The 26,654-nt window shown below is 50.6% G+C and overlaps 1 protein-coding gene across 3 annotated transcripts in view; it reads left to right on the top strand.

The window, feature by feature from the left end:
- PCDH1 (protocadherin 1) overlaps positions 1-26,654 on the top strand; it is a 52,780-nt gene that overhangs the window by 6,854 nt on the left and 19,272 nt on the right. For 2 of the 3 annotated variants that reach the window (XM_088522669.1, XM_088522670.1), the window contains exons 3-4: positions 827-3,019; positions 18,861-19,080. In XM_088522669.1, the coding sequence (XP_088378795.1) occupies positions 827-3,019; positions 18,861-19,080 (2,413 nt within the window). Of the gene's footprint in view, positions 1-826; positions 3,138-18,860; positions 19,081-26,654 lie in introns of those variants that run through there. The other variant, XM_088522671.1, reaches the window with a different exon arrangement.

Genomic DNA, 26,654 nt, shown 5'->3' with positions numbered 1-26,654 from the left:
TTTTTCACCGCTAAGAGAATGGGAGCTGGAAGCAGATAAGGGAGCCGCACGGCCAGGAGCAGAATGGGCTGAGCCGCTGCCGCCGCGGCGCAGCTTTTATCTTCCAGGGGGAAAATGACTTCCGCCTTCTTTTTTTTTTATTTTTTTGTGAGCGGAGGTAAAAGGTGGAATTTACATTTAACAACTTTCGTTCTCCGTCCAAATCTGCTGAGCAAGATAACGGCAGAGCAGCAAATGGTGCAGAGAAGAGGCTGCGTGGAGAGGCGATTAGGGAGGCGAAAGTTAGACAAAGCTCATCTTCTTTGGAGAGCAAATAAGAGGCGAAAGCGGCGGGTTTACGTGAGCAGGATGCTCCTGAGAGGAGGGCAGGGGCGGCCAGGGCCCTGCAGGACGGAGGCCGGGGCCGTGCGAGGCAGCTGTGGAGCAAGGGCACAACCGGCTCCGGCGGGACCATCCGGCCGCGCAAGCCCCGCGCGGAGAGGCCTGCGCGGTGTCGGGAGGAGGGGGCTGGCAGCCCTGCCCTCCTTCCCTGCTGCTCCGGAGGATTCCCTGCGTGCCGGAGCCTCTGGAGCCTCCAGAGCACCGCCTCACCCGCCCAGCCGGTTCCTCTGGAAGAGCGAGGAGAGGCCTCTCTGCCAGAGGGCTGCTCCCAGCCACCTTCCCAATCCCAGGCTCTTCACCCCACAGGCCTTGGTCCCACAAGAGCAAATTCCGTTTTTTTCCCCTCCATCCTGCCCAAACGGAGGCCTTGGAGGGCAGCGTAGTGGCTCGTGCAGACGGGCTTAGGCAGTGTTCCCCTCTCACAGTTTCTCCCTCCGTCTCTCAGGTGAAAGCCAATGACTCGGACCAGGGCGCCAACGCCGAGATCGATTACTCCTTCCACCAGGCCTCAGACATGGTGCGCCGTCTGCTGCGCCTGGACCGCAACACGGGGCTCATCACGGTGCAGGGGCCCATCGACCGGGAGGACGTCAGCATCCTTAAGTTCTCCGTGCTGGCCAAGGATAAGGGTGCCAACCCCAAGAGCGCCCGCACTCAGGTGGTGGTGACCATCAAGGACATGAATGACAACGCTCCCTCCATAGAGATACGGGGCATAGGGCTCGTCACCCACCAGGATGGTATGGCGAACATCTCGGAGGATGTACCAGTAGAGACAGCTGTAGCTCTGGTGCAAGTATCTGACCGAGATGAAGGTGAAAATGCCGTTGTTACTTGTGTGGTGGCTGGTGATGTCCCATTCCAGCTGCGGCAGGCCAGTGAAACGGGAAGCGACAGCAAGAAGAAGTATTTCCTGCAGACCACCACACCACTGGACTATGAGTCAGTGAAGGACTACACCATTGAGATTGTCGCAGTGGACTCGGGGAACCCACCCCTATCCAGCACCAACTCCCTCAAGGTGCAGGTGGTGGATGTGAATGACAATGCACCCGTCTTCAGCCAGAGCTTCACTGAGGTGGCCTTCCCTGAGAACAACGAGCCCGACGACCTGGTGATGGAGGTGAGCGCCAGTGATGCCGACAGCGGCTCCAACGCCGAGCTGGTTTACTCCCTGGTGATGGACCCCTCCTCCAAGGGCTCTTTCACCATTGACCCCGACTCTGGGGAGATCCGAGTGAAAGCAATGCTGGACCGAGAACAGCGGGAGCGCTACGAATTCTTGGTGGTGGCAGCAGACAAGGGCAGCCCCAGCCTCAAGGGCACAGCGTCTGTGGCCATCAACGTCATGGACAGGAATGACAACGACCCCAAGTTCATGCTGAGCGGCTACAACTTCTCGGTGATGGAGAACATGCCGCCCCTCAGCCCTGTGGGCATGGTGACGGTGATCGATGCTGACAAAGGAGAAAATGCCCGCATCCAGCTGTCGGTGGAGCAAGACAACGGGGATTTTGTGATTCAGAATGGCACCGGCACCATCCTATCCAGCATCTCCTTTGATCGGGAACAGCAGAGTACATACACATTCCGACTCAAGGCCGTGGATGGTGGGGACCCTCCTCGGTCTGCCTATGTGGGGGTGACCATCAATGTGTTGGACGAGAATGACAATGCCCCCTTCATCACTTCGCCTTCCAACGCCACCTACAAACACATTCTGCCCCACACCAGTCCTGGCCAGCAGGTGAGCAAGGTCAAGGCAGAGGACATTGACTCTGGTGTCAATGCGGAGCTCACCTACAGCATCATGGGTGGCAACCCCTTTGAGCTCTTCCAGATCTCCCCGCACAGTGGAGACATCACCCTGGAGAAGGAGATCCTGCGCAAGCACCATGGCCTGCACCGCTTAGTGGTGCGCGTCAACGACAAGGGCAAGCCCTCACGGCACGGCACGGCGCTGGTGCACTTCTATGTCAACGAGACGCTGGCCAACCGCACCCTGTTGGACACGCTGGTGGGACACAGCCTGGACACCCCTCTTGACATTGACATTGCTGGTGACCCTGAATATGAGCGCAGCAAGCAACGAAGCAACATCCTCTTTGGAGTCATTGCTGGCATCGTGGCTGTCACCCTGGTCATCGTGCTGGTTGTCTTGGTGCGCTACTGCCGGCAGCGGGAGGCCAAGAGTGGCTACCAGGCAGGCAAGAAGGAGACCAAGGACCTATACGCACCCAAGCAGGCCAGCAAGAGCGGTAAGAGCAAGAACAAAGTGAAGAAGAGCAAGTCTCCAAAGCCACCCAAGCCCACTGAGGATGAGGAGGAGACAGGGCTGCAGAAATCGCTCAAGTTCAACCTTATGAACGACTCCGTCAGCGATAGCCCCCGCATCCACCTGCCTCTCAACTACCCGCCAGGGAGCCCGGACCTGGGGCGCCACTACCGCTCCAACTCACCTCTACCCTCCATCCAGCTGCAGCCTCAGTCGCCCTCTGCTTCCAAGAAGCACCAGGTGGTGCAGGACCTGCCGGCCACCAACACCTTTGTTGGCACCGGGGACAACAACTCGACAGGCTCCGAGCAGTACTCGGACTACAGCTACCGCACCAATCCCCAGAAATACACCAACAAGCAGGTAGGAGAGCTCATCCTGAGGCCGGCAGCGGCTCCCCCTCTGCACCGGGGAGCCATCTGGACAGAGGTGTGGGAGTGAGCGTGGACTGGCCCTGAGCTCTGCATGTGTGGCCTGGGGGGCTGGCGAAGGACGACCATGGAGTCTAGCCACGGAGCCCGGTCGGGAACAGGGAGGAGAACGGGGCGGGGGGGACACAAAATCTACGGGATCTCGTGCTGGAGCACCTGGGGCTGGGTCCTGGTGGCGCTCTCTGGATCTCAGGGATGTGGGGGACCCTGCATGTACATCCCTCTGCATGCGGAGCCTCAGGGAAGAAACCAGACCCTCCGGCTCCCGGTTTGGGGACCAGCTTTGGGAGCACCGCCAAGCACGGTGCCCACCCCCCTCCACCCCTCAGCAAGCGCCCGGGGCTGATTCCTGGGGAGGAAGAACTGGTCCTGCTCCCTGCTAGAAGCTCCGAGCAGCCAATTTCAAGCCCTCCCAAGGGCTGGAGGGCCCAGAGGAAGGCGGTAGCATTGCTCTGCCAGCCAGGCTCTCCTGGTGGGACTGATCCTTCTCCAAATCCTGTGCAAAGCAGCCCGAAAGGGAATTTTGCACGCGCTGTGGCCGCCCGGGCAGGTGGGGCTGGTGGGGGGAGCAAAGCTCTTCCTCTTTCCCAGGCTCAGGTTGGGGCTTCCCTGAGGCTCGGGCCCTTTGCCAGAGCAGAAGCAGTGAAAACCGGGCGTCCCCACGCGCGAGCATCAGGGCTGGAGCCGGGAGGGTTCCGTGGGAGCCGCAGTCCCGCAGAGCAAGCGGGTCTGAGGCGTCCGCGCTGGGGGCACTGCTGTGTGGCGGGGCCAGCGTTGCGTGCGGGGCTGGGAAGCGTGGGGCCGAGGTGCGGGGCATCGGGCTCTCCGCTGTGTGCTGGGGCCGGGTCACCGCGCTTGGTCTAACCGGGGGTTTCTGCTGCGTGCGGGGCAGGGAACAGGTGGTCTTGGCTGCATACGGGGCTGCTCGCTGGTGGGCACTGGAGCTTGGAGCTGTCTTGGGAGGTTGTGGAGTGACTGGAGGGCTCTGGAGCTTGCAGGATCCTCTTTCTTTGGGCTGTCCGGCCGGTTCGGCTTGCATCACGTTTCTGCTTTGGCGCCTGTCGGCTCTGTCCTTATAGCCGGGGAGGGAGAGGGGGGATGAGCGCCTGTGCCTTCGCCTCCCTCCTGTGGCCCGGGGCTGAGGACCACCTGCTCCCCCATTGCACTGTACCCCATGTGCCCCGTGGAGACCACTGCTCCACTCTGTACCCAGCGAGCGGCAGGCTGGGCTCCTGCCGTGGGGCCGGGCTCTGCTGCCCTGTTGGATTTAACTTCAATAAAGTCTTCTATTTTTGACCGCTTGTGCCTTATTTTCCATCCTGCCCCTGAGGCCGCTCCTGCTGCCTGTTGAAAGGTCAGTCTTCCCCATCGCAAGGTGCCACAGCCCCTGGGTCCTGGAGCGCCAGAAGCAAAGCTTCTGCAGGCCAACCCTGCACTGACAAGGCCATGCCAGATGCCTGGCAATGCTGCCTCTCCCGTGACATCTCCCGTCTCTAGTTCCTGGCTGGCGCTCCCAGGAGAAGGCATCCTCCAGGACATGGCTCACAACACGCTCCTGTGCATGTACATGCACATGGACATGTGCAGGCATGGAGTGAGAGAGCCCATGCCATGGAACAGCCAGCCCAGCTATCTCCAACCCAGCCATCCCCCTGCAGTGACTTCTCCTTTCGGAGAACTCCTGTCTTCTGGGGCCAATGCACGGAGGAGCAGAGCGCTGCCTCCCCGTGTCTGATTAGCATGACCCAGATCCCGGCTGGCGAGGGCCAAAAGATGCTTAGCTGTCACCAGCTGCGATGCTGGAATCAGGACGCAGTTGCAGATGGAGTTTCAGTGCCCCAGCAGCACTGGAGGAAACACCTGAAGGAAGATGCTTGCCTCCCCGCCGGCTCCGGGGTGCAGCGGGCACCCCTGCAGCCAAGGAGAGGGCTTCCCAGGCAGGCGTCCTGGTGGCATCAGGGCTGTGGGAGGGCAGTGGAGCCGGGTGGCCATGCTCCCCGCTGAGACCGTCTGCTTCTGGATAGGCGGCTCTGCCATTCCCTGCAGCAGGTTGGGAGCGACACCACTTGTCCTCAGGCTCTTGTCTCCAAAGGGGTTGGAGAGAATTCCTGGTAGGAAGAGCAGCATAGCGACGCCATTGCCAGTCCTCGGACAGCGCAGATGGGGCTGTCCTTCACCAGCCCTCCCTCCAGCATGGGGCAGATCTCAGGTCTCCCCTTCCCAGGGACCCCCTCCTCATCCTCCTCTTCCTCCTCAGGATCCTTGTTCCAAACCGGGACGGAAATCCTGGTGCCAGTCACACCAGATTCACCCCTTTCCCAAGAGTTCCAACCAGCCGCACCAGACTCCTGGAGAAGATTAGATCATCTGGGGAAACCAGCGAATCTGGCTTTGGTGGTTTCAGCTCTGTGCCAGCGCTGGCTCTCCCAGCTTTCTAGTTTGTTTTGCTAAGAGCGTAAGTTTTTATCATGAACTGTCCAGGAAGCGTCTGGGCCTTCTAGGCAGGCTGGGTTGGGGCCTGCGGGGAGGAATGATGGCTACAAAAGAGACAAGGAGACACCAGCAACCACCTCAGTAACTAGTTCCTGCAGGGCTGGGCTGGGCAGTCTGGGGGCCTGGCCCAGCATTACTATCTGCTTCCCTTTGGGAACTTTCTGAGAGAAATTTCCCTTCCTTCCTCGCCCTCAGCAGCTCTTTGATGAATCTGGAGTGAGAACACAACATCTCAGACACCAGGGTGGGGAGTGGCTGCCTCTCTCCTGTGTTTTTCCTTTTTTCCCAGGCTCTGTGCTTTAAGGCTTTTTTTTTTTTTTTTGTACTGCAGAACTGCAGAGGTTCCCTACGTCCTTTCCTCACTGCAAAAATCCATCCCTGCTTAGACCCGTTGCAGCTCCTGCGCCATCGGAGGAGCTGGCTTGAGTAGTGGTAGCTCCAGCGGGCTGAGCAGAGGCGCTTGGAGCTGCCTGCAGGCCCGGGAGCACAGTGCAATATCAATTACTCTCTATAGGAGGGATAAGAGGAATATTGTAACTGTAATGGACAGAAATGAAATTGTCCTATTTCAGAATTTAGCTTAGAGAGTCCATAAATTGCAGGCTTAGGTGTTGTCAAACGTCTGGGAATGTCTCCTACTGTCCTGGGTCAGCGGATCTCCTCAAGGTCGTTCATGTGGAATGAGCTGATAAATGGATCCAGCGAGAAGCTGCAGGTGAAGGTTTGTGGGGGGCCTGCTCTGTTTTCCCCTGTTTTAGGAAGACTCCGTTTCGGGAGCAGCTTCCAGACGCTGCAAATCACATTGTACCCTATAATATCCAGATCAATTACAGCAGTTTGGATTTGGTATTGGCAGGCAGTGACCGCCCGAGGGAATGTGCCTGTCGGACCCTTGGGGCTATGGTACAGGGCTGGTCCTCGGATGTGCTTTTATCCACGTGCGGGGGGTGACAGCAGTGACTCGGGGTAGGTGGCATGTGTCAGGGGCACGGAGCCTGTCCCTCCTCCAGGATGAGGTATCCAGGAGAGAGGTGGGAGCTCTGCGAGCAGTGGCAGAAGGCACTGGTGGGATGTGGAATGCGCAAAGGTACCAAAGAGGTGACGCAGACATTATGGGCAGACTGCATGGCATGGGGAGGTGACAGTGGTGTGTACACAGTCTCTAGCCTTAGATGGGTAATGACTCTTCTCCAAGCAGAATGTCTGCAAGGATGCAGCAGCGTTGCTGTCCCGTTCCCATCCAGGAGAGTATCCGGTCTCTCCTACCTGGCAGTGCCTGCTCCCACTAGCAGACCCTTGTCACCATGTCCTTTGCTCCCTTGCAGGGTGTGCCCTGCGCGGACCGGCTTCAGCTCCTGCTCACCGCTTCACTCAGCCACACCAGCCTCTTCCTCCCTGCCTCTCCCACTTCTCGCACCTTCAGGCTCTTCCCTGCCAGTTACCGGGGAGCCGGGGTTGGTCTGGGGCCCAAGGGGGCTTCCCTAGATGGGATGTGGAGGATCTCGGCGTGCCTGCCGAGGGATGCCGAGCGCTCTGCGGCACGGGGCCGCTCCCCGCGCTGGCTCCGTCCACCAAGCCGCGGCTTCTCCGTGCAATGAAAGCGCTGGCTGTGTGGGCAGCCACCGGCTCCAAGGTCCGCTGATTGATATTCCCGGCAGCGCTCTGCCCGCTCGGCCGGGCTCTCAGCTGCAGTGCTGAGCTCTGCGCTCGCAGAGCCGCCTGGAACGGGGCCCAGCGCTGCAGCCTGGTTAATCAGTCACCCGAATGCTGGGGCCGGGGCCGATCCCGCGGCTCCGCTCTCTGCCCGGGTGTGTCCCCGGCTGCTTTGTCACCCTGGCTGCGGGTGGAAAAGCGGAGAGCGGGGAGGCTGTGCAGGGGGTGAGGGGCAGAGCAGGGTGCCCGGAGCCCGCGTCGCGCCAGGGTGGGACACAGCAGACAGAGAAGGAATGGAGCAGAGGAGGGTGGAGGGAGGCTCCTCCTGGGTGAGGACAGGCCTGGCACGTCCTGGCATGGATTGGGTGGAGATGGGGCTAATGAGCAGGCAGCGCGCGGAAAGGCAGGACGGGGTGGGTGTCCCTGGGGAGAACAAGGCGCCCGCGGCGGCTCTGTCCCTGGGAACTGGGTCAGCGCGGCTTGAGGAGGGCATGGGGCGGCGGCAAGGAGGGGAGCGCAGTTGGCAGGCTGGGAGCTGCAGCATGGGTTGAGCGCAGGAGCGCTGCAGCGCTGCCCGCGGCTCCGCCACGCGAGGCCCCTGGGGCTGAGCACAAAGAGCAGGAGCTCCCGAACATCATTCGTGGTTGCTTGGACATTCAGGTCTGTCATCTCGCCATGGCTGAGATGCTTCTCAGCTCCTGCAACACCCTCACCCAAATCCCTGTGACCTCAATTCCAATGTCTCTGGAAATCGGCCTCTGGACCGGAGCCCTGTGCCAAGTCCAAAGCACCATCCTCCCCAGCCACCCTCCGTTCTCACACATTCCTGCTCTGGGAACGCACCTGCCCATTAATCTCTGGGCATAGCCCGTCTCTGGTGGAAAGCCACGTGTCTACAAGGTACATGACCAAGTTTCTTCATGGAGATTACCCCCAAAAGGGCTCTTCTCACAATTTCCTGCTCCTCTAGTGTCCCAGTAAGCACACGCTCTGCTCAGCAGAGGCCATGACTTGCTCAGATAGAGGTCCCCAGCCCTCTACAGGTCCCTCCAGCTCTGCTTTTATCCCACTGAGGCTGAGCAGAGTTGAGCTCAAATGGCATTGATGCTATTGCCCATCAAAGAGTGAAAACTCTGGAGAAGTCAAGAGCCTTCTGCTTCCTCTGTGCTACAAGGCCTGGCTTTCCCGCACAGGTGAAGGGGAGACCAGTCCCAGGGGCACTGGTCACTGCTGGCACCTCCTGCTCCTGTCATTGCCTCTGGGTCAAGCTGGGGTGTCCATCAGTTCAATCTGAAAGAGGCTGAGTGTCAGTTGTACCCCTGGGAGCCAGGACAACCTGCAAGTCGGACCCATGCAGCCTCCCCCAAGTTGACATTGTTTTATCTCTGATTTTCTGGAAATTCCTTTCTGTGATTTTTTTTTCCACATATGAGGACCTGTTTCCCATTTGCACCAACAGTACAGGCTTATTTATCTATTTATTTTTTGTTAAAAATCTTTTCCTAGCTTCTTTTGCGCTGATGCTTTCCCACAGCAAGAGCTACTCACTGCAGCAGTCCCTCGGATGCCCACAGGAAGTAGCGGATAGGGAGCAGATTTGTGGCAGTGACCTGCTAAAAGGGCAAGGGAAATCGTGCATTTTATCTCATAATTAACATCCACTTTGGCAGTCAGTTGTGCCCATCACAACAGTTCCTTATGGATCCAGTGAAAATATGGATAAAGATGCCCCTGACCCAAGAAGAAAGCACCCTGCTGGGTACCTCTTTATAAAATGCCCATCTCCTGGTCTGCCATCTGAACACGGCCGGACTGGGTAGTTGCTGATCTTGGCAGGATTCATCCATTGTCTTTAGAGTCGTCGTTTTGGAAGGGCAGCAAATTACCACCTCTCCCTTGGGATTGATCCTGCTGCACAGAAACATAGAAAAGGAACGTGTAGAAGAGTGCCCTGATTCAACTCATAAGAGAAATCTCTAAAGGCCCGAGCAACTTGAAAGCCTGGAGCTATTTAGTTCCCACGTGGCCTGATTTTCACATGCTCCCAAATCCCTGGTGCTCCTGAGCATCTGCAAAGCGGCTGCCAGGATGAATCTGGCATGTATCAGTCTGTACCTGTTGTGGCAGGAAGCGTCTTGTCTTGACTCACGGCTGAAATCCTGCTCTAAATGTCTTGCTAATTTGAAGTCTGATGTTCCTCTTACTCTAATCAGTTAGTCTTTCTGTTTCTTCATCAAAGGCACTCAAGCCCACTAGAAAGGAAAATCACTATTTCAGATGTTTGAAGAGCCCTTATTTAATATTCAGGCTGGGCAGGACCTTTTAGGGTGTTGCGACATTGATTCAAGGCACTGAGAGCGACTGGAGGAGCCTGGGCTGCTTTTCCAAAGCATTTCAAGTAGATGAAAGTTTATTACAGACTAGCGGGATGTCTCTTACCCAGAGAGGACACTCGGGAACCTCTGGTAGGGCCCAGAGGATTTTCTTTGGGTCAGGATCTGCACGGTCTGGCCCAGGACTTGACAACTTACGCAGGATTTGAAAACTTGATAAGGGATTAAATTTAGGACAGCAGATGTTGGCAACAGAATTAGTAGCCCATTAGAAATTCATGCTGAGAGACCCTGACATTGGCTGAGGCACACACGTTTCCCAAGGGGGTTCACACAGCTGAAAAACCGTTGTTCTTGAAGGCTCTTCTCCATGTTCTTGCCAGTCAGGTTGGAGACAACATTGCATGAGGCTTCGTACCTTCTACTGTGCCAGTCTCTTGCCCCTGCAATGACTTATTTCAAATTGCTTTTGATGGGCCAGGCTCCAGCCTTGTCAAACAACACGTCCACTCTCACACAGTGCTTGTGTCCTAGGCTCATTCCTGGGCCTTGTGCTATCTCTCTTGGGCAGCTCTTCTTTCTGGGATGCAGAGATGATGCGGAAGGAGGATCACAGGCTCTTGGCAGGGGCCTGCCTGCTCAGGTGGCCCTATAAGTGCTGGAGATATGTGACAAGATGTTCTGGGAGGGACATGACACTTGATTCTTCTGGCACTCATCCTGGTTTTACCACTACGTACTCAGTGAACATTGGTGCTGCCCATGGGGTAAAGGGTAGGCAGGATCGGTGGTTTTCAAGGTTTTGGGAGGACATTGTGACAGTTACACCCCAGATTATGAAGGTTGTTCCTCAGAGACAGATCATACTGGGTGGGGAAGGGGATTTTTCATGACATTGTACAGAGGAATTAAGATCAACACACTGGGATGGATGGGTGGGATATGGCAGAATATTATCTACTCTACAAGATGGAGTAGAGACTTGCTTCACAAAATGAAGGTCTTTTCTGTCTAGAATCATCATGGTCCACATTAGGTGCAGATTGTTTGCTTTCCACTAAAGAGTACTCTGCTACTATCTAGCCTATAGGGGCATAGCCTCATAGAATAAACACTGTTCTTTAACAGAGCAAAAAGAATCGTCTTTTCCCCTCTGAAATAGGATTGGTTAGAACACATTTCCCCATCAGAGGAAAATTTTACATTCAAAAACAAACAAGCAAGAACTGACATTTTTTTTTCTGCTTTGGCTCAAGTCAGTCTCCGTCTCTCTGTACGTATATGTATGTATATGTATTACATTTCTAAGACTTTCTAAAGGCACCATTCTAACTTTGATTTTAATTAAACTTCATAATGAGTATTTGTCTTGAATTTTGAAGTGAAAATTAGCTTTGCAAGAACAGCGCTTTCTCATTTTTACATGTCAACTAAGATATTTTCCCCAATTTTGAAACAAGACGTTCACTTAATGAAAGATCTGCTTTCAAAAAATTGACTTTTTTTCCCATGCAAAGCCTTATGCTGAAACATTCCTGGATATCTCTCTTTAAGAGGCCTGAGACTGCTTCTTGAGACCCCCTGCTCTCTCCAGAGCATTCAGCAGTCTATCAGCTCCACTGGGTGCAACTGGCAGGCAGATTAGCTCATTATTTGCCCAACATTATTTTCCCACTCTACAGCTGTTAGATTCCTTGAGGGCTTTATTCAAGCACTTCTCCCAGTCCTGGAAACTTTCTCCCTGGGATCGTCATATGGTTTTAATGGGATTATGAGACCTCTTCCTGTGTCCCAAGCAATTTCTGCTCTACAGAAACTATCTACAGAAATGGCTCTATTAGCAGATGGAAGGTGACAGACATTTCAGGACACCACGGTCACTCCAATTATTCCGTAAAGATTATGGCCCCTTTAGATTTTACGAGTCACTCTTCAGAAGATCCATTTCCATATTTTCCTTCCCAGTCTTTACTTCAACCAAAGAAAAGCCAAGCTGAACATCCTTGATGGGCTTAGAGCTCTGCTAGGCTGAGAGGTTAGGCAATTTCCATCCCGGTGCTGTCTAAATGGGTTTCTAATTGTGTTAGATTTTGCTATGAGTTAGATAAATTCAATTTGACCAGGCAGGCTGGCACCAGGCTTTGGCGGCTTCTTTGAGCAACATGCAGATCTTGGGCTTTAAGGCACCTGTGTGGCGACAGCCCACATTTTCACCCAGACTTATTCATTAAATATTGCCTCGGGATCTGATGTCCATTTTAGGATGGCTGTTCTGCTATCATTATTTCAACACCTCCCTTCCGACTGCAAGGTCAGCACTTGCTAATTGTCAGAAGTGAAGCCCACAAGAGTAATCAGTCCAAAGAGCTAGCAGCTGCTTTTCTAATGATACCTGGTTGCCAGAAGTGTTATCCACATGGATTCTTCGATGTCTTTCCTGCAAATAGGGATTCCTCCTCAGCTGTTGACAATGAAAGAGCTAAAGAGTTTTGGGCAATAAAACTCCTAAGGGATGTATGCAAGGACCTGGCAGGTAGGGCAATGCCATCAAACACAAGATGGGGCAAAACTGGCAGTTCTGTTGCTCATGTGCCTTGTGCGACCACAGTAACTTGATGGAGGCAAACGTGGCAAATTGACTGATCTAAGTCCTGGGTGGGGAGCTAAACTGGTAGATTGGTAAACGGGGCTTTAAGGTCTTTTAGTCCCGGTCAGCATGGTCTGTGCTCATTTAGAGACACTATTTTCAAAGACAAAGTTTTAGGAGGGGCTAAACAATATTTTTAAAGCAAGAAGGATCTTACAAGCGTGTGTGGACTTTGTCTGTGCCTTCCTGTGAGTCATTTGTGCTGGCTGGAATTTGGGTCTGCCGCAGGTAGGTAGTAGTTACGCCTGGTTGGCCGTGTTCCCTCCTTTGCCGCAGAGCATGCAGAGCCCCAGGGACCTGTTCCCTCGCTCCGCACCATCTCTTCTCAAATTCGGGGCTGAGGATGTTGGGAGCAGGGCAGGGAGGGATTTTTGGGACAGACAGGATCTGCAGAGGCTGAAAGGGATCAGAGAGGCACGGAAGGGAGAAGTGGGATTTGATGGGAAGGGCTCTCCATGCAGATTCTGTCCCCACCTCAAAATGGTAATAGAAGCACTGGGGGTGCTGCTGCTCAGATGAGCCGTAAAACGGTCAATAACTTATGGCCATGAACTGACCCTGTATCTGGTTTCCTGGTCTTGGAGCATTATCCTAGGCAGTTTGGAGCAAATCTGGTCCTGATTTCCAAGGTACTTTCTCTGCTTTTCTCTTGGGATAAGATTCCCCTCAGCTGCTTGCTCTGAAGCCTGCGCTGCATTGCACAGGAGCTGTGATCATCTCCAGACATGACACTAACAAGTAAAATAATTCCCATGTGTAGCAAAGCTTCCATATATGAAAAGTTGCATCTATACAGTTGGGGCTTTTTATCTTTGTTTTTTTTTTGTTTTTTTGTTTTTTTTTGTTTTTGTTTTTGTTTTCCCAGTAACTAGGGATGTTGCAATGCTCCAGGTCAGTCTTAAAAGAGAGGGGGGTTCATGAATTAATCTGAAGTTGGCTAACTCGTGTGCTACAATGGCTCCCTTGTCAGTTATTTTTATATTCTGGGCATTGGGTCTGACATTGCCTTTCACTTGCAGCCCTGTGAGTTGCTGCATTGTGGTAGCTGTTGGGGAAGCAAGCTCCTTTGGCAGCTGGCTGAAAGGCCTTTGAGGTTTCTGGCATGTGGGGAGGCACAGGAGCAATTGGAGGCTGCCAGATAAGCGCACTAACTGCGGCTCCTCCTTTCAGATCAGCACCGAGGTGGTTAATACTTTTGACATTTCCACTGCTGCGGCTGCTTCAGAATTAATCCCGGCTTTGGGGAAGCAGTGTGACTCGTCGCTACGGATGCTGTTGCTCCATACGGTCCCTGCGTGCAGGGTTCCTGGGACTTATTTTAAGGTTTCCTTTATGGACAGCACCATTTCTGTCTGTGCAGTGTAACCCCAGAGACCTCACACAGCTTGGCCCATGCTGTCCATGCTGGAGCATGTGCAAGGAGGTGAAGTCACTTGTTCAAGGTGCGAACGTCTTTGGCTCCATCCTTTCAGAGAGCAAAGCTGGGACGATCCAAAGAGAAGCTGCATGAGGGCTCTGAGCTCAGAGGATGACTAAGGGGTGCGAGAGGGGTGGCAGGTGGTGCCACTTCATGGGGCATCCCATGATGGAGGGTGTCAGGATAAGGGGACTGTGAAACCAGAAAGGACAAGAGCGAGGTGCAGTTCCTCATGTTTGCTGGTAAATCTGCAGGTAGGGGAGGTTCAAGGGAATTACCTAAAGGAAACACTTTTCCACATCATATATTCCCCCACATAGGGGATTCATTCCTACAGAATGCGGTGGAGGCCAAGAGTAGATACAGACTCAAAAGGTGGAGACCACAGGAACAGTGTTCATGGAACGTAAGGAGTTGGAATTTCCTTTTTTGGAAATTTTGGAATTTTGGAAAAAAAAGAAAAGAAGTAACTGAGCTGCTGCACAACAGAACTGTCTGTGAATCCGCTGCCTGTGGTCCCCAGCAGAAAGCACAGGAGTGTGGTTCAGTTTGCTGCAGCTATCCAGGCAGGTGCATGCAGGTTCCCCGCTCAGGAGCATGAGAATGATCCCTGGGAAGCACTTAAAAATGGTTTGTCAAAGGACCATGATTCCTGACAATGAAAATAGTTGCTGTGAAAAGCAGTGGCAAAATGGAAAGATTGGCTAAAAATGGAAAAGCAATAAATACAAGAGAAAAAAAAAACACATAGAAAGAGGGAGGGACCATAGAGCAATTGCTAGAAATGAGTAGCTATCAAGTGTAGACGATTGACAAGGAAACACAAAAACATCAGGGGAAAATCAATTCTGACAGGCTAAGCACAATAAAGAGTGCATTAAAAATGTGCTAGGAAGTGTGGAATCCGATAATTATCATTTCCAAATGAAGATGGCAAAATTGTTAATTATGCAGAAAATGTAAAAGTATTCAATAAGCAGTTCTGGTAATTAGGTTTGAGGAAGAACAATGAGGGATGCAGGACCTGCCAATGCATTGGTAACTGGCAAGGACATTAGGAAAAATTTATTTGGAATAGAGAAGTTTGAAACAATCCAGTCAGATAACTTGTACCAAAGGATCTGCTAAGTTCTGAACTGGAATCTCTCTGGTCCTGGGATGTTAATGGACCTGGTGCCCTGGGAATGTCCCCAGGGAGCAGAAGATACTGCTGTAATGGTGCCAGCTGAAGGAGCAGGTGGGCTGCTGTGTGTGACTGCACCTTGTTCTTGCTGTCCCCTGGGAACAACAGGGTTAATAGTTACAGCAGAAGTTGAAATCATGAGAATAGAACGGAGTCCCGTCAATACAGTTTGATGGAAAAAAGATACTGGGCAGTGTCATTATACGGTAGCTCATGCTCCTAAACCTTGCCTCAGGCATCTGATCTTGGCCACTGTGAGGACCTGGATGTGTGCTGGACATGCCCACAGGTCCAAAGCATCAGAACGGGTTTTAGGTTTTTATAAGATTACAGTGTGCGGAGTTCCATAAGGATGCTGAGTTGATAATTCACAATATTATTATTATTACTATTAATTAAGACTATACATCATAAGTAAGGCATTGCTAGATAGATAAAGAGCTGGTTTTTTGACAGCTTAGAAAAGAAAAGCAATTGCTGTTTGGGAATCCTCATGGAAAAGGTTCTCCTAGAGGAACTCTTCAGCAGCAGTACTGTGCTTGCTGCCATTCAGCATTGTAATCAATGATCTGGAAGTAAATACAAAATTACTGCTGATAAAATTTGCAGCTGACACAGAGATTGGTGAAGTGGGAGATCATGATGAGGATAGAGCAATCATGCAGAGCAATCCAGATTGCTTGGTAAACTGGATCTATTTAAACAAAGTGCACTTTAATGCAGCCAAATGCAAAGCTGCACATCTAGAAATAAGGAATGCTGGTTTATATCCTGGAAAGCACTAGCTATGAAATGGATTTAAGGGTCACACTGGACGAGTAGCTCAGTGTGTGCTCTTGTATGCTCCGGCCAAAGGGCTAATGCAGTCCTCAGATGAATAAACGTTGAGAGTTAGGAGTACAAGTAAGTCTCTGCAGAAAGCCCCAGTGAAATGGCTCCAGGAATTCTGCTCATGATTCTACAGATCACTTCTGACAAGGAAGGGAGAAAAATTGGAGCAAGGAAAGATAAGCATCACAAAACTGACTTGCTGGCTCGAGAAACTGCTGTGTAGGTTGAGACTTAAGGAGCTCGGTTTGTTTAACTTCTCAAAAGGAAGATTGAGGGGTACCTTGATTACAATGTGTAAGCAGCTTCTTGTATAGAAAGCAGTTTGCTGTAAGGCTTTTTAACCTAGCAGAGAAAGGTCAAACAAAAGCCAATTTGCTCTAACTCAGAGCGAGACAACTGCATTCCTGTCTCCTGGTGACTCCAGAACAAGTCTCTGGATGGAGAGCTTCAACCAAACACAGGCTACTGTTACTTTTGTTCATGTATTTGTCACGACACAAGTGAAACCGTTGTGGGGGCACCAACCTCTGTCAGTGTCCTGCCGCCGTGGAGGGGTTGGAGGGGATTAGGGGTGTGTGTGGATGGTCTTTGCTTTGCAATGAAGAGCAGAATCCTTACGAGGGCTGTCAGGCAAGATCTGACAGTTAGACTGGGTGTTTTTTAATTAAAAGTGATGCTATTGGGAATGAGACCCCCCAGGGAAGGGACAAGAGTTGTTACAAGCAGGGTTTCTGAGGCTGTTTATACAATTGCAGGCACCCTGTGGAGCCCTAGCCGTTGGTTTGGGGCTTTACAAGCATAGATCTATTTGTCTATCCCTTCATGAAAAAGGTGGCACCACCTGCTTTGGCAATCTAGCAGACTTCTCAAAAATTTGCCATTCTTTCTTTCCTTTTTTTTTTTTTTCCATAGTGATTAACTTAGATGCTCCTTTCTGCAGGTTAAGGCCATTTTTTTTTTCATGTATCCAGCCATGGGGATGCCAGCAATCCTTTGCTTTTCTCTTTGCAGAAGGCTTGTATGGATTTGAAGATTGTTACCACTGTCCCCCTTAGCCAGCTTTTCCTCAAAGCGATTTCTTCAGTCTTTCCCTGTTTATCATGATTTCTTGACCTCTAACCATTCTTGTTCCTCTGCTCTTAACCAGTGTACGTGTTCTTGAAGCGCGATGTCTCAGCCTGGGCACAGCACTTCGTCTGAAGCCTCACTGAAGCCTAGCAGAGGGGACAGATCACTGTGTGACTTAAGAAGCAAAGCTCCTGCTTTTGCATCTCAACACAGACGCATTTTTTTGTAATAGTTTGACATTGCTGACAGATAGTCATCCCATGGTCTGTTGTAACCCTCAATCCTTCAGCTAGCCTGCTGTTTATGCAATGATTATTTTCCCCTAGTGTGCAAATGTGACAGATATATTCCATATCTGTCATCTAAGCAGTTAATGAAAATACAAGCTAGGAACGGACTCAGGACGCAACCTGAAGAATTTCATTTGATACATCCTGCCAGCTCAAAGACCTGTCTTTACTAATAACTTTCTGAATATTTGAATAGAGCTTTCTAAATGCTTTGTATCCACCCTGCAGTGGATTGCACTATATAACCTAAGCACTGAAGCACTGCACTGTACATATTCTGCTTTCTTGCCTTCCTTATAAGAATATTGTACAAAATAGTGTCAAAAAAACTTTCTAAAGCCAAGACATAACATTTACTCCTCCTCCTCATCCACAAGGCCTGATGTCTTTTCAAAAAAAGCTTGACGTGTTTGTTTGTGACAAAGCTACAGTAGCTGTTACTCATTTCCTTGTTATCTCATAGGTACTTACAAAGAGATCTTTTATCTATTTCAGTATTTTTCCAGGAACTGAAATTAAGCTAACTGTTTTATAATTCTCCAGCTCTTCTTTTTTTCTCATCTTTAAAGACAAGCACTATTTTAGCTCTCTCCCAGTTTTCTCGAGCCTCCCTCATCCTCAAAAATTCTTTAAAAAAAAAAAAAAGAAAGAAAAAAGGAGAGAGAGAGAGAGACAAAAAAAAGAAGCCCTAACAGCTCTGAAGCTGCTTAAATCAGGTCTCCAAGCACCTGGGGTGAATTTAATCAGGTCCAACCAACCTAAAAGCAGCTAGCTCATCTAAATACTCCCTGTGTGTTCCTTCCCTCTGTTAGTCTGAATTCCTTTCCCTTCCTCATTGGTGCTAGCTGTGTAGGATGCCTGATTGCCACTCAATCTTAGTAAAGACTGCAGCACAAAAAAGCCATTCAACACGTCAGCCTAGATGGTGCCATCTTTCAGTTCCTCCTTTAGTTCCTCACCACCTTCAGATCCCCATTAGATAGCTCCTGCCTTGGGTTTCTGCGTATGCTTATAGGATGTTTTCTTGTCCCTTGCTCTCTCTTGGTGGTTATGCATCATTCTCTGCTCTGATTATCCTATTTTTGCCCTTTTAGCTTGTTCTACACTTTTCAACTCCTCCATAATCAGGACAAATAAGAATTTTATGGAAGGTTTTGAAGGAGGATAATGATGTAGCTTAATGGTTGTTTACAGGGAGCTCCTCCCAAGCATGGGGCAAAGCTGTGGGAAAAACCATGGAGCATAGCTTTAAAATGTCTAAGAAGCAGCCAAAAGAATTGATCCTGATGCTTGATGGAGATTCTCATAGGATGAGGGATGCTGCCAGGTCAGAGGCTGGCAAAGTGAGGAATGATGTCACTGGAAGCTCTGTGCTAAGACCTTCTCGGGAGATGTGAAGTGAATGGTGGGGGGTCTTCAGGAGCACAAGTGGTGTGAGCGGAGTCTGGGTGCAGAGTCATGTCCCTGTGCTGGTGACCCCAGGCAAAGGGTGGTGCTAGGCTGGGGCCAGTCTGTGGTTGAAGACACAGTGCTCGTGGGTGACCTTTCTGGACCCGGGTCCTCAGGTGGGAGATCGCGTCTGTCAAGGGGTGACTGTGATATGGAAGAGGAGGTTGCTCAGGAGGAGGTTGACAGGGGAGGTGATGTAGTCAGATGGAGTTCTTGTGTCAAGGGTGAGTGGGAGCCGTTTGGTGCCTGCTCCCGCTGTGGGATGGTGGGAGCTGGGTTGGAGCTGGAGTTGTGCCTGGGAGGCTTTCGGGGTGGCGTTGGACCCTGTGTGGAGCTGTGGGCGCTGGGAGGGAGCGTTCTGCCTCTGTTTAGAGGCTGGGTCTGATGCAGCGCCTGTTTTCTTCCCCAGTTACCTCATCGCCGAGTGACGTTCTCCGCAGCCAGCCAGGCCCAAGACCTGCAGGATCCCTCCCAGCACAGTTACTACGACAGCGGGCTGGAGGAGTCGGAGACCCCAAGCAGCAAGTCCTCGTCGGGGCCCCGCATTGGGCCTCTAGCCCTGCCTGAGGATCACTACGAACGCACCACACCCGACGGCAGCATCGGGGAAATGGAGCACCCTGAGAACGGTAGGAGCTCGCCGCACAAATCCGCGCCCTCCCCGGGACCCTGCACCTGAGGTGCTTCAGCCTCCAAGCTGTGCCATCCCCGTGGTGTGGGGTGAGATGGGGCCAGGAGCCTGGGCAGAGCAGACCTGCCACTGGTGGTCTGGTGGGGCAGGGAGGCTGGAGGAAAGGTAAAGCTCAACCAGAGAGTAGCCAAGATGAGGCAGGGAGGAGAGCGGGTGAGGACTGGAGAGAAAATCTGGAGAGAAACAGGACAGTGGGAAGCAACAAGGAGGCAACTGGGTTTGGCATGGCAAAGCGAGGCCAGAAGGCTGCTCTGATGGCAGCATGCATGACTGCAGAGAACGTGGTGGCCCAGGGCGGTGGAAAGCTGGTGTTCTGCAGTTAGGGGTCCCCTGGGTTCCTGGCCCCCGGGGCAGAGCAGAGGGAAGGGGTACAGAGATGGTTGGGGTGTGCTGTAACCCTCTGTGCTGCGGTGGGTGATGGAGCCATGGGAGTTTCCCAGGGATGAGAAAGGAGAACAGCTTTAATATCACAAACCGTGCTGAGGAAATGCATGAGTGGAGGGTCAGAGCGCTGTGCTGGGGCAAAATCCCAGAACACCACGCTCTGCCTTCAGCTAGGCCCTTCAGAGAACCCCCTGGTCAGGTCCACCCTTACCTGAGACCCGTAGCAGAGGTGTTTCTGCAATCTCGCTGCAGGAGAGCTGGCTTTTCCCTGTCCCTGGCACAGCTTCAATTCCAGTTCTGCTCCTTGTGCTGCCTATGTGCTGCCTGCCTGACTACCCTCAACCAGCCACTTCCCCAAGCTCTCTTCTCTGGCCAGCTTAAGTTGCTTCCTCAGACTCGTCTCTGGCTGTGCATATAACATCTACTTTCCTATATCTTCTGCCTTCTGTGCTCTTATAACGGAGGGGAGGTTACAGTGGAACCCTGGGATAGAGAAAGAGGAGGTGCAAAGGGTCTTCCTGAATTCTCCTTCTCTTCCTGAAGGACATCCTTGACTTGGCGCAGGTTTGTACATGGCGAGAAAATTGTTGAGGGTGTTCTCAGGTGGTCTGGGGACGTGCAAACATTGTGTCTCCCCTTTTAAGGAATACCTGGGGCCTGAGATAATGTAAGGTGTTGAAGGTCTAGCAGAACATCTCTGCCGCCTTCTCTGACTAATTCCTGGGGGAATGCTGGAGCTCACTGGGCTACAGCTGCTTGGAGCAAGGCAGACTGGTGCCAGATCTGACAGGGCTCTCAAACCCATCTCATGCTCTTGCAGTATGAGGCACCCTCCTGTTTGGGAGGGTCACACAGAGCTCTTTCTTCACTAAAGTACCTGTCAGCTGAGAAGAGAGGTGTGGAGAGGTTCTCTGGGGTTCTTGGAGCAGAGCTACTGTTTCAGACTTTCTCAACATCTGTGCTGGGCCCTTCAAGCACCAGCCAGGTGCAAGAGAGGCTAGAAGGACATATTGGAGGGTATAACAGGGGCCTGGTGACAACAGGACTAGAAGAGGGAAGGACATCAGGAAATCTGGAGAAGAGGAGGGATCAGCAGGGCTGACTGGTGGAATAGGAGGGTGAGACAAGTAGCTGGAGGGTCTGCAGTTGGAGATAGAGGCCAGAGAGGGCTGCCTTTAGTCCCCGTGCTTCAGGCTGGCAGCTCACTGCTGGGCTGGGCTGCCACGGGCTCTGGGACCCAACTGAGCAGGACTTTGCCTGTTATGACAGTTAATCCTGGTGAGTTCGTGGCCCCATGCCATGTCTGGGGCACAAGGCTCTCGGCTAGCCGTTTGACAGAGCATCATTTTGGAGTTTTGTAGGGCCTGCCATGCCACTCCTGCTTGGGCTGTTCTCCTTCCAGGATGTTCATTATTTCCCTAGGGAATGACATGGGGCAGAATGGACCCTAGCACGATCGGGGACAGTGCGCTCAGCAGTGCTGTCACAGGGGCAGGGTACCCAGGCGCTGCATCACCAAGCCCTGCCTGCTCTATAAGTTTGGTTGCAGGAGACCCTTCTATATGCTCACAGCCCGGGACAAACTCATCACATAGCCAGCAAGTGAGTCCATGTGCAATGCAGGTAGGCACAGCAGAACAGATATGCAGTTCCCAGCAGATACTCCCTTATTCTGCTCCCCATCCCCTGGCCTGTCTTGCTCCCTTTAAGTGACAGCCATCGGGAAGTCAGGCTCTGGTGTCCCCAGAGCAGTCCTGACCAATATGAACTCAATCCAGAGTAGAGGCCGTGGCAGGCCAAGGCTCTGGGGAATCCATTAGGATTAATGCTAGCAGGTTTTGGTGCTCCATAGCTAATCTGGCAAAGATAGTTCAGTGAACTTCAGGGACTAGGGTCAAGGTGATGATCCATTAAGCAGACTATCAGTGGAGACACTGGCAAGGCCAGGTGATCTGGAGATTAAGAGGTACTGCTAGTGTGAGATCAGAGTTCATCAGAGTTGGGTTTCCCGTGGTCCGCCTAGCCTAGAGGTGACACAGCTGGCCTGTCATTACCGGCACAGAACGTGTCTTGCTTACCCAGAGAAGGGGCATGTCTCTAGTGATGTGGGACCATCGTGATGCTTTGGGGGAATATCTTCCTGTGCCATTACCTCAGCGTCTAAAGCTGGTCAAGCAGCATCAACCCCTCAAAGAAGTCAAATTTTGGTGTTTTTTTTTTTTTTTTTTTTGCGGATCTGGGAAAACTAAGCCACTCTTGACCTTATATTAAACTGAAGAAACTAATTGGATTCCACACACCCTATCTCCTGGCACGAGAGCAAGACTGACACTACTGTGTATTTTCTAGGCTTTCATCTAGTTATAAATATCCAACATAACAGGGCTTCCATTGCTTCTCCAGCAGATTATCCCTGCAGCCGAACCAATCTGATAAGAGAGTATGCAAGGCTATTTATAGCATTTCAACTGGAAGACAGATCCATGCCTTTTCTTTGTAGATGGTTCTTCACTTGATTAACACACATATCAGCGTCCTCCTTTTTTGGACACTTTTTGCTGTGCACACTGCACTAAAATGCAGGATTGCAGGGGCTGAGCCAAGTCCTTTTAGGAGGAATTAAGATGTTATTGATGGAGACCTCTCCAGTATCTTGGCAGTGATTCGCCCTCCCTTCAGCCATTCAGACATTTGTCATCTTTGGTATCTTACCTAGCTGGCCACTGTTTCCTCCTCAACGTTTTGCCATGCTGTTTTTCACTTCTGTGGGGCACACTGTGCTAGGAACTGAGTTTAGTCTCACACTCAGCTATCAGCTGCTTTTGCTAAAGACATCTGCTTCCACTGTACCAGACCAGAGCTCCATCATACTGTGTGCAGAGCTTGCGTTAGGAAAGTAGCCAGTCTCTTCCCATAGATTATAGTGAGAATTCAGAAAAATTCAAATGCTTGTATTTTAGGAAATGTTACATTTAAGGTTGTCTTCACTCTGCTCCTGTGTGGAACAGAGGTGCCTGAGATGGTGCCCGACATGTGGGTTGAAATATTCCTGAATTGCATTCCTTAGACCACAGGACCAGAGGTAAACATTTAATGTTTCATCCCCATTACTTAAAGTGGGACCTCATGCAATATTTAATGAACATCATTACAACCCTGCACTGAATATGTAATTAACAGCCATCTCTTGAGCTTTTGCAATGCGTTTGGTGCAATAGCATCTGTACTTCACAGATCACAGAATTACAGAATGGCTGCGGTTGGAAGGGACCTCTGGAGATCATCTAGTCCAACCTCCCTGGTCAAGCAGGGTCACCTAGAACAGGTTTCCCAGGACCCTGTCCAGATGCTTTTTGGGTATTTCCAAGGAAGGAGACTCCACAATGTATCCCAGGGTAGTTCTGGCAGCTCCTCAGTCTGATTCCATCAAAGGGCAAGGGCAGTAGTAGGATAGCAGCGCTCCTGCGCTGAAAGGCAGGTCTCCAGCTCCTGGAATGTGAGGCCAGGATTGCATCAGCTGCCTCCGGGCGGCTGCTGACGTACGAGGCACGAGCAGCATGACTTTGGGAGTTTGTGGCAGAGCTAGACGTGAAACTCTCTCACTTGGTTTGTAGCCATAGGCTTTTCTTGCAAGACCAGCTTTTTCTCATGGTCTCCTACCTCCTCTGTGCCCCCCAGCACAGCTCAAGCAAGTGAATTGAGATACCGTTTCCTGGGTTTGATTTCTGTACTTAATACAACTCTTTCGGTCCAGACTTTTCTTTGTTTCAGGAAAGATTATGTATTGATTCACTGTAAAGCCGGAAGGAGAACCTTGTCTAACCCCTTCATGGCACAGGCCACGGGAATTCACCAAATGATTTCTGCATCTTACCATGGCTGAACAGGATCACTGCTTTAAAAAGATATAATTTTGAACAGAAGATTTCAAATATCAGCAAATATATAAGACCCCTGCTGAGCTATTTCAGTGACAGATCCTCTCAGCTCCCAATTGTATAAGTCTTCATTTCCATTTGCTTTCACTGAATCTTACCATCCAATATTAGATGCTACTGCAGTTTATGTGTACTTGTAGATCACATGCAAGCAATCTGATGTGTCAGTTCTCTTTAATAAACTCAAAGACTGAATCAAGTCTCTTACTGTCAGCAGAACCAATGTAAGGCATTTTGGCAACTGGGTGCTTACCCTTCCCTTCCCGTCCCGTCCCTTCTTTGTTGTTGCAAAAGCAGGTGGAAAGTCACTTTTCCAGCCACCTGAGGAACACTTGTTCCATGTCTGACTGGTGCTTGGACTCTTCTGTAGCTGAAATATTGTAGACATATGTATATATTTTTTCTTATTGGTCTGCCTCCCTCTTCTGTTTAACACTCAGTATTGATCAGGACTGAAACCAATTATTTTAGTTGCTTTGTTACCAGCAGCAGTTTCCAAGTGCTACTCAATATTTATGATATTCATAATTACAATCTCTGTGACCATCTTCAGCATCTCATCTACTTCTTCAAGTAATGTCTAGGTTTTTCAGTGATCTTCAGCTCTGTAGGCATCTGCGTTTCTTTTCAAGAACTCGTGACCCTCTATACTTTTCTTCAAGTAATGGCAGTTCATCCCCAAAGATAACTTCTGATTTTATTAATAGCTTCTACAGAGCAATGTGGGAAAAGATTCTTATCACGAGAGACGTGTCTGACAGATTGCAAACAGTCATGGATTACACCATCTTGGTTTCACATGCCATTTCTGCATGGGCTGTAATTTCAGCCTTGTTCTCACCCTATTCCTTCCATTTCTTATTTTCCAGAAGCTGTTTCTGGGTAAACTCTTTTACAGAAGAGCCGCTTGGGTCAGAGCAGTCATGGCATGTCACGCTGATCAGGTCACCCTTGTTGATTGTGTCACAGATCTCAGGGTGAACAGGATAGAGATGAATTTTCTTGTTCAGTTCGGTAGCAAATGCGTTGGTACCAATTGCAAACAATGCCTTTAATCCTCTCAAGACCTTCTAAAGAGGGTGCCACTTCCTTCAGAGGTTGTCCAAAAAAGCTTTAATAATTTGTTTGACATTCTGTTTCTTGCCTCACAGGATTATGTGGTAATGCACATAGGAGACTGTCCTCAAGTCCTCCAAAAACCATTAGCAGATCCTGGACATGTCTAGAAAAAATGTCTGAAATAACCAAAATTTTTTACTGAACCCTAGTGACTTTTTTTTTTTTTTTTTTTTACCCTTTCTGTCCCTGAACTGCTGTTGCAGCTTATGAAGAATCTAGGCAGGACAGTCTTTCTCAGTCAATGCCTGAGATACAAAAGGCTTCATATTTCAGTAGGAAGGTGCCTTCTCTGCAGAATATATCAGTCCCATGGCAGTCTCTGTGCCTCCTGCATTCCAGATTTGATTTTTTGAGATTTCCTGCAACTCTGCGCAGGGCTGTGATACCTTCCATTCTCTTATGATGTCTGTGGCAAGAAGAAGGAAAACAGTGACTGTCCATCTGCTTTCGTTCATGTCCTGCATATTCTTTCTTTATCTCTGTTCTTCCTTCCATTTGGAAGAAAATCTTACATAAAACATAAAAAAAAAAATCCACTCCTAGCACACACTTGTGATTGCATAGCTGGGGAAGGTTACGCCACTTGAAATTTGGACATTTGCTGTTCCATACTGCAGTCTCCAGGCTTGGAGAATATGTTGATAGATAGCTCAGAATTCATCCTGCTTTTTTGGAGCCCCTTTTTCCTGTTCACAGAATCATGGAATCACAGGATAACTGGCACTGGAAGAGGCCTCTGGAGACCATCTGATTCAGTCCCTTGGCTCAAGCAGAGTCAACTACAGCACATTGTCCAGGACCATGTCCAGTCGGCTTTGAACGTCTCCGAGGATGGAGACTCCACAATCTCCCTGGGCAACCTGTTCCAGTGCCCAGCTTCCCTCACATGAAAATAGAGTTTTCTTCTGTCTAAATGGAATTTCCTCAGTTTGTGGCATTGCCTCTCATCCTGTCACTGGGCACCACTGAGGAGAGTCCAGACCTGTCTTCTTTGCTCTTCCATCAAGCATTTATTCACATGGAATAAGATTCTTCCTGATCCTTCTCTTCTCCAGGCTGAACAGTCACAGCTGACTCAGCTTCTCCTGTGACAGATGATCCAGACATTTAATCATCTTTATGGCTCCATGCTGGACTCTCTACAGTATGTCCATGTCTTTCTTGTCCTGGGGAGCCCAAAACTGGACTGAATTGTGGCCTTATTGGTTCTGAGTACAGGGGAGGGATGACCTTGCTTGAGCTTCTGGCAATGTCCTTCCAAATGTAGCCCAGGATGCTGTTGGCCACCTTGGCCAGGAGGGCACATTGCTGGCTCAGCTTGGTCACCAGGACTCCCAGGTCCTTCTCTGCAAAGCTCCTGTCAAGCTTGTTGGCCCCAGAACAAGAGGATGGGCAACTTCTTCATTTGTATCACATTGCTCTTCGTAGAGGGGTAGAACGATGCTCCCTAAGTCTATTATTTTGTGCTTTCTGGAAAATTTCGAAGTATGCACTTGAAATGGTCTTGGTACCCAGGTGTTCTGCCTTTGGACAGGCATACAGGAGCAGTTGCACATAGTCCCTGTGATGTCTATGAGAGAGCCAACAGCTGAGATATGAGCATTTTTGATGAACTTGTTCACCACAGCCCGCACCCCAGGTGTTTTGTCAGCAAGAGTGGCAAAATAGTCAGCTGCCACCTCTGTGCCTTATTTTCCTCATCCCTCTGTGCCAATACAACTGTTTGTCTGGCTGCATGGTGAGCTGGAACAGGGAGCTGCTCAGGCTGAAGTTTCTCTGGATTATTTGTTGCCAGATTAATCTTCAGTCAAAGCAATTTTCTTATCCTGATAACAATGAGGCTCCACAGAAAGCTGAACTTGCAAAAAGCAGAGGCTATGCAGAGGGGTGATAAACAGCCAGACTGAGTGGGCATTCATATTTAGAATATGGCTAAACTGGAACTAACATCCTTCAGCAGTCACAGATTTTGTTTGTTGTATTCAAAGTACTACATTCTTAGAAAGGTGCTTGAAGAGTTTTGACATACCATTTCCAGCTTCTCTGTGATATAACTCGGTTATTTCCTCCA

The sequence above is a fragment of the Tinamus guttatus genome, unplaced genomic scaffold (assembly GCF_059628265.1).
Source record: "Tinamus guttatus ecotype Peru unplaced genomic scaffold, ASM5962826v1 Tinamus_guttatus_pri_ptg000155l, whole genome shotgun sequence".
Taxonomy (NCBI): domain Eukaryota; kingdom Metazoa; phylum Chordata; class Aves; order Tinamiformes; family Tinamidae; genus Tinamus; species Tinamus guttatus.
Note: the sequence above shows the minus strand (reverse complement) of the source record. Positions and strands in the feature narration are given on the sequence as shown.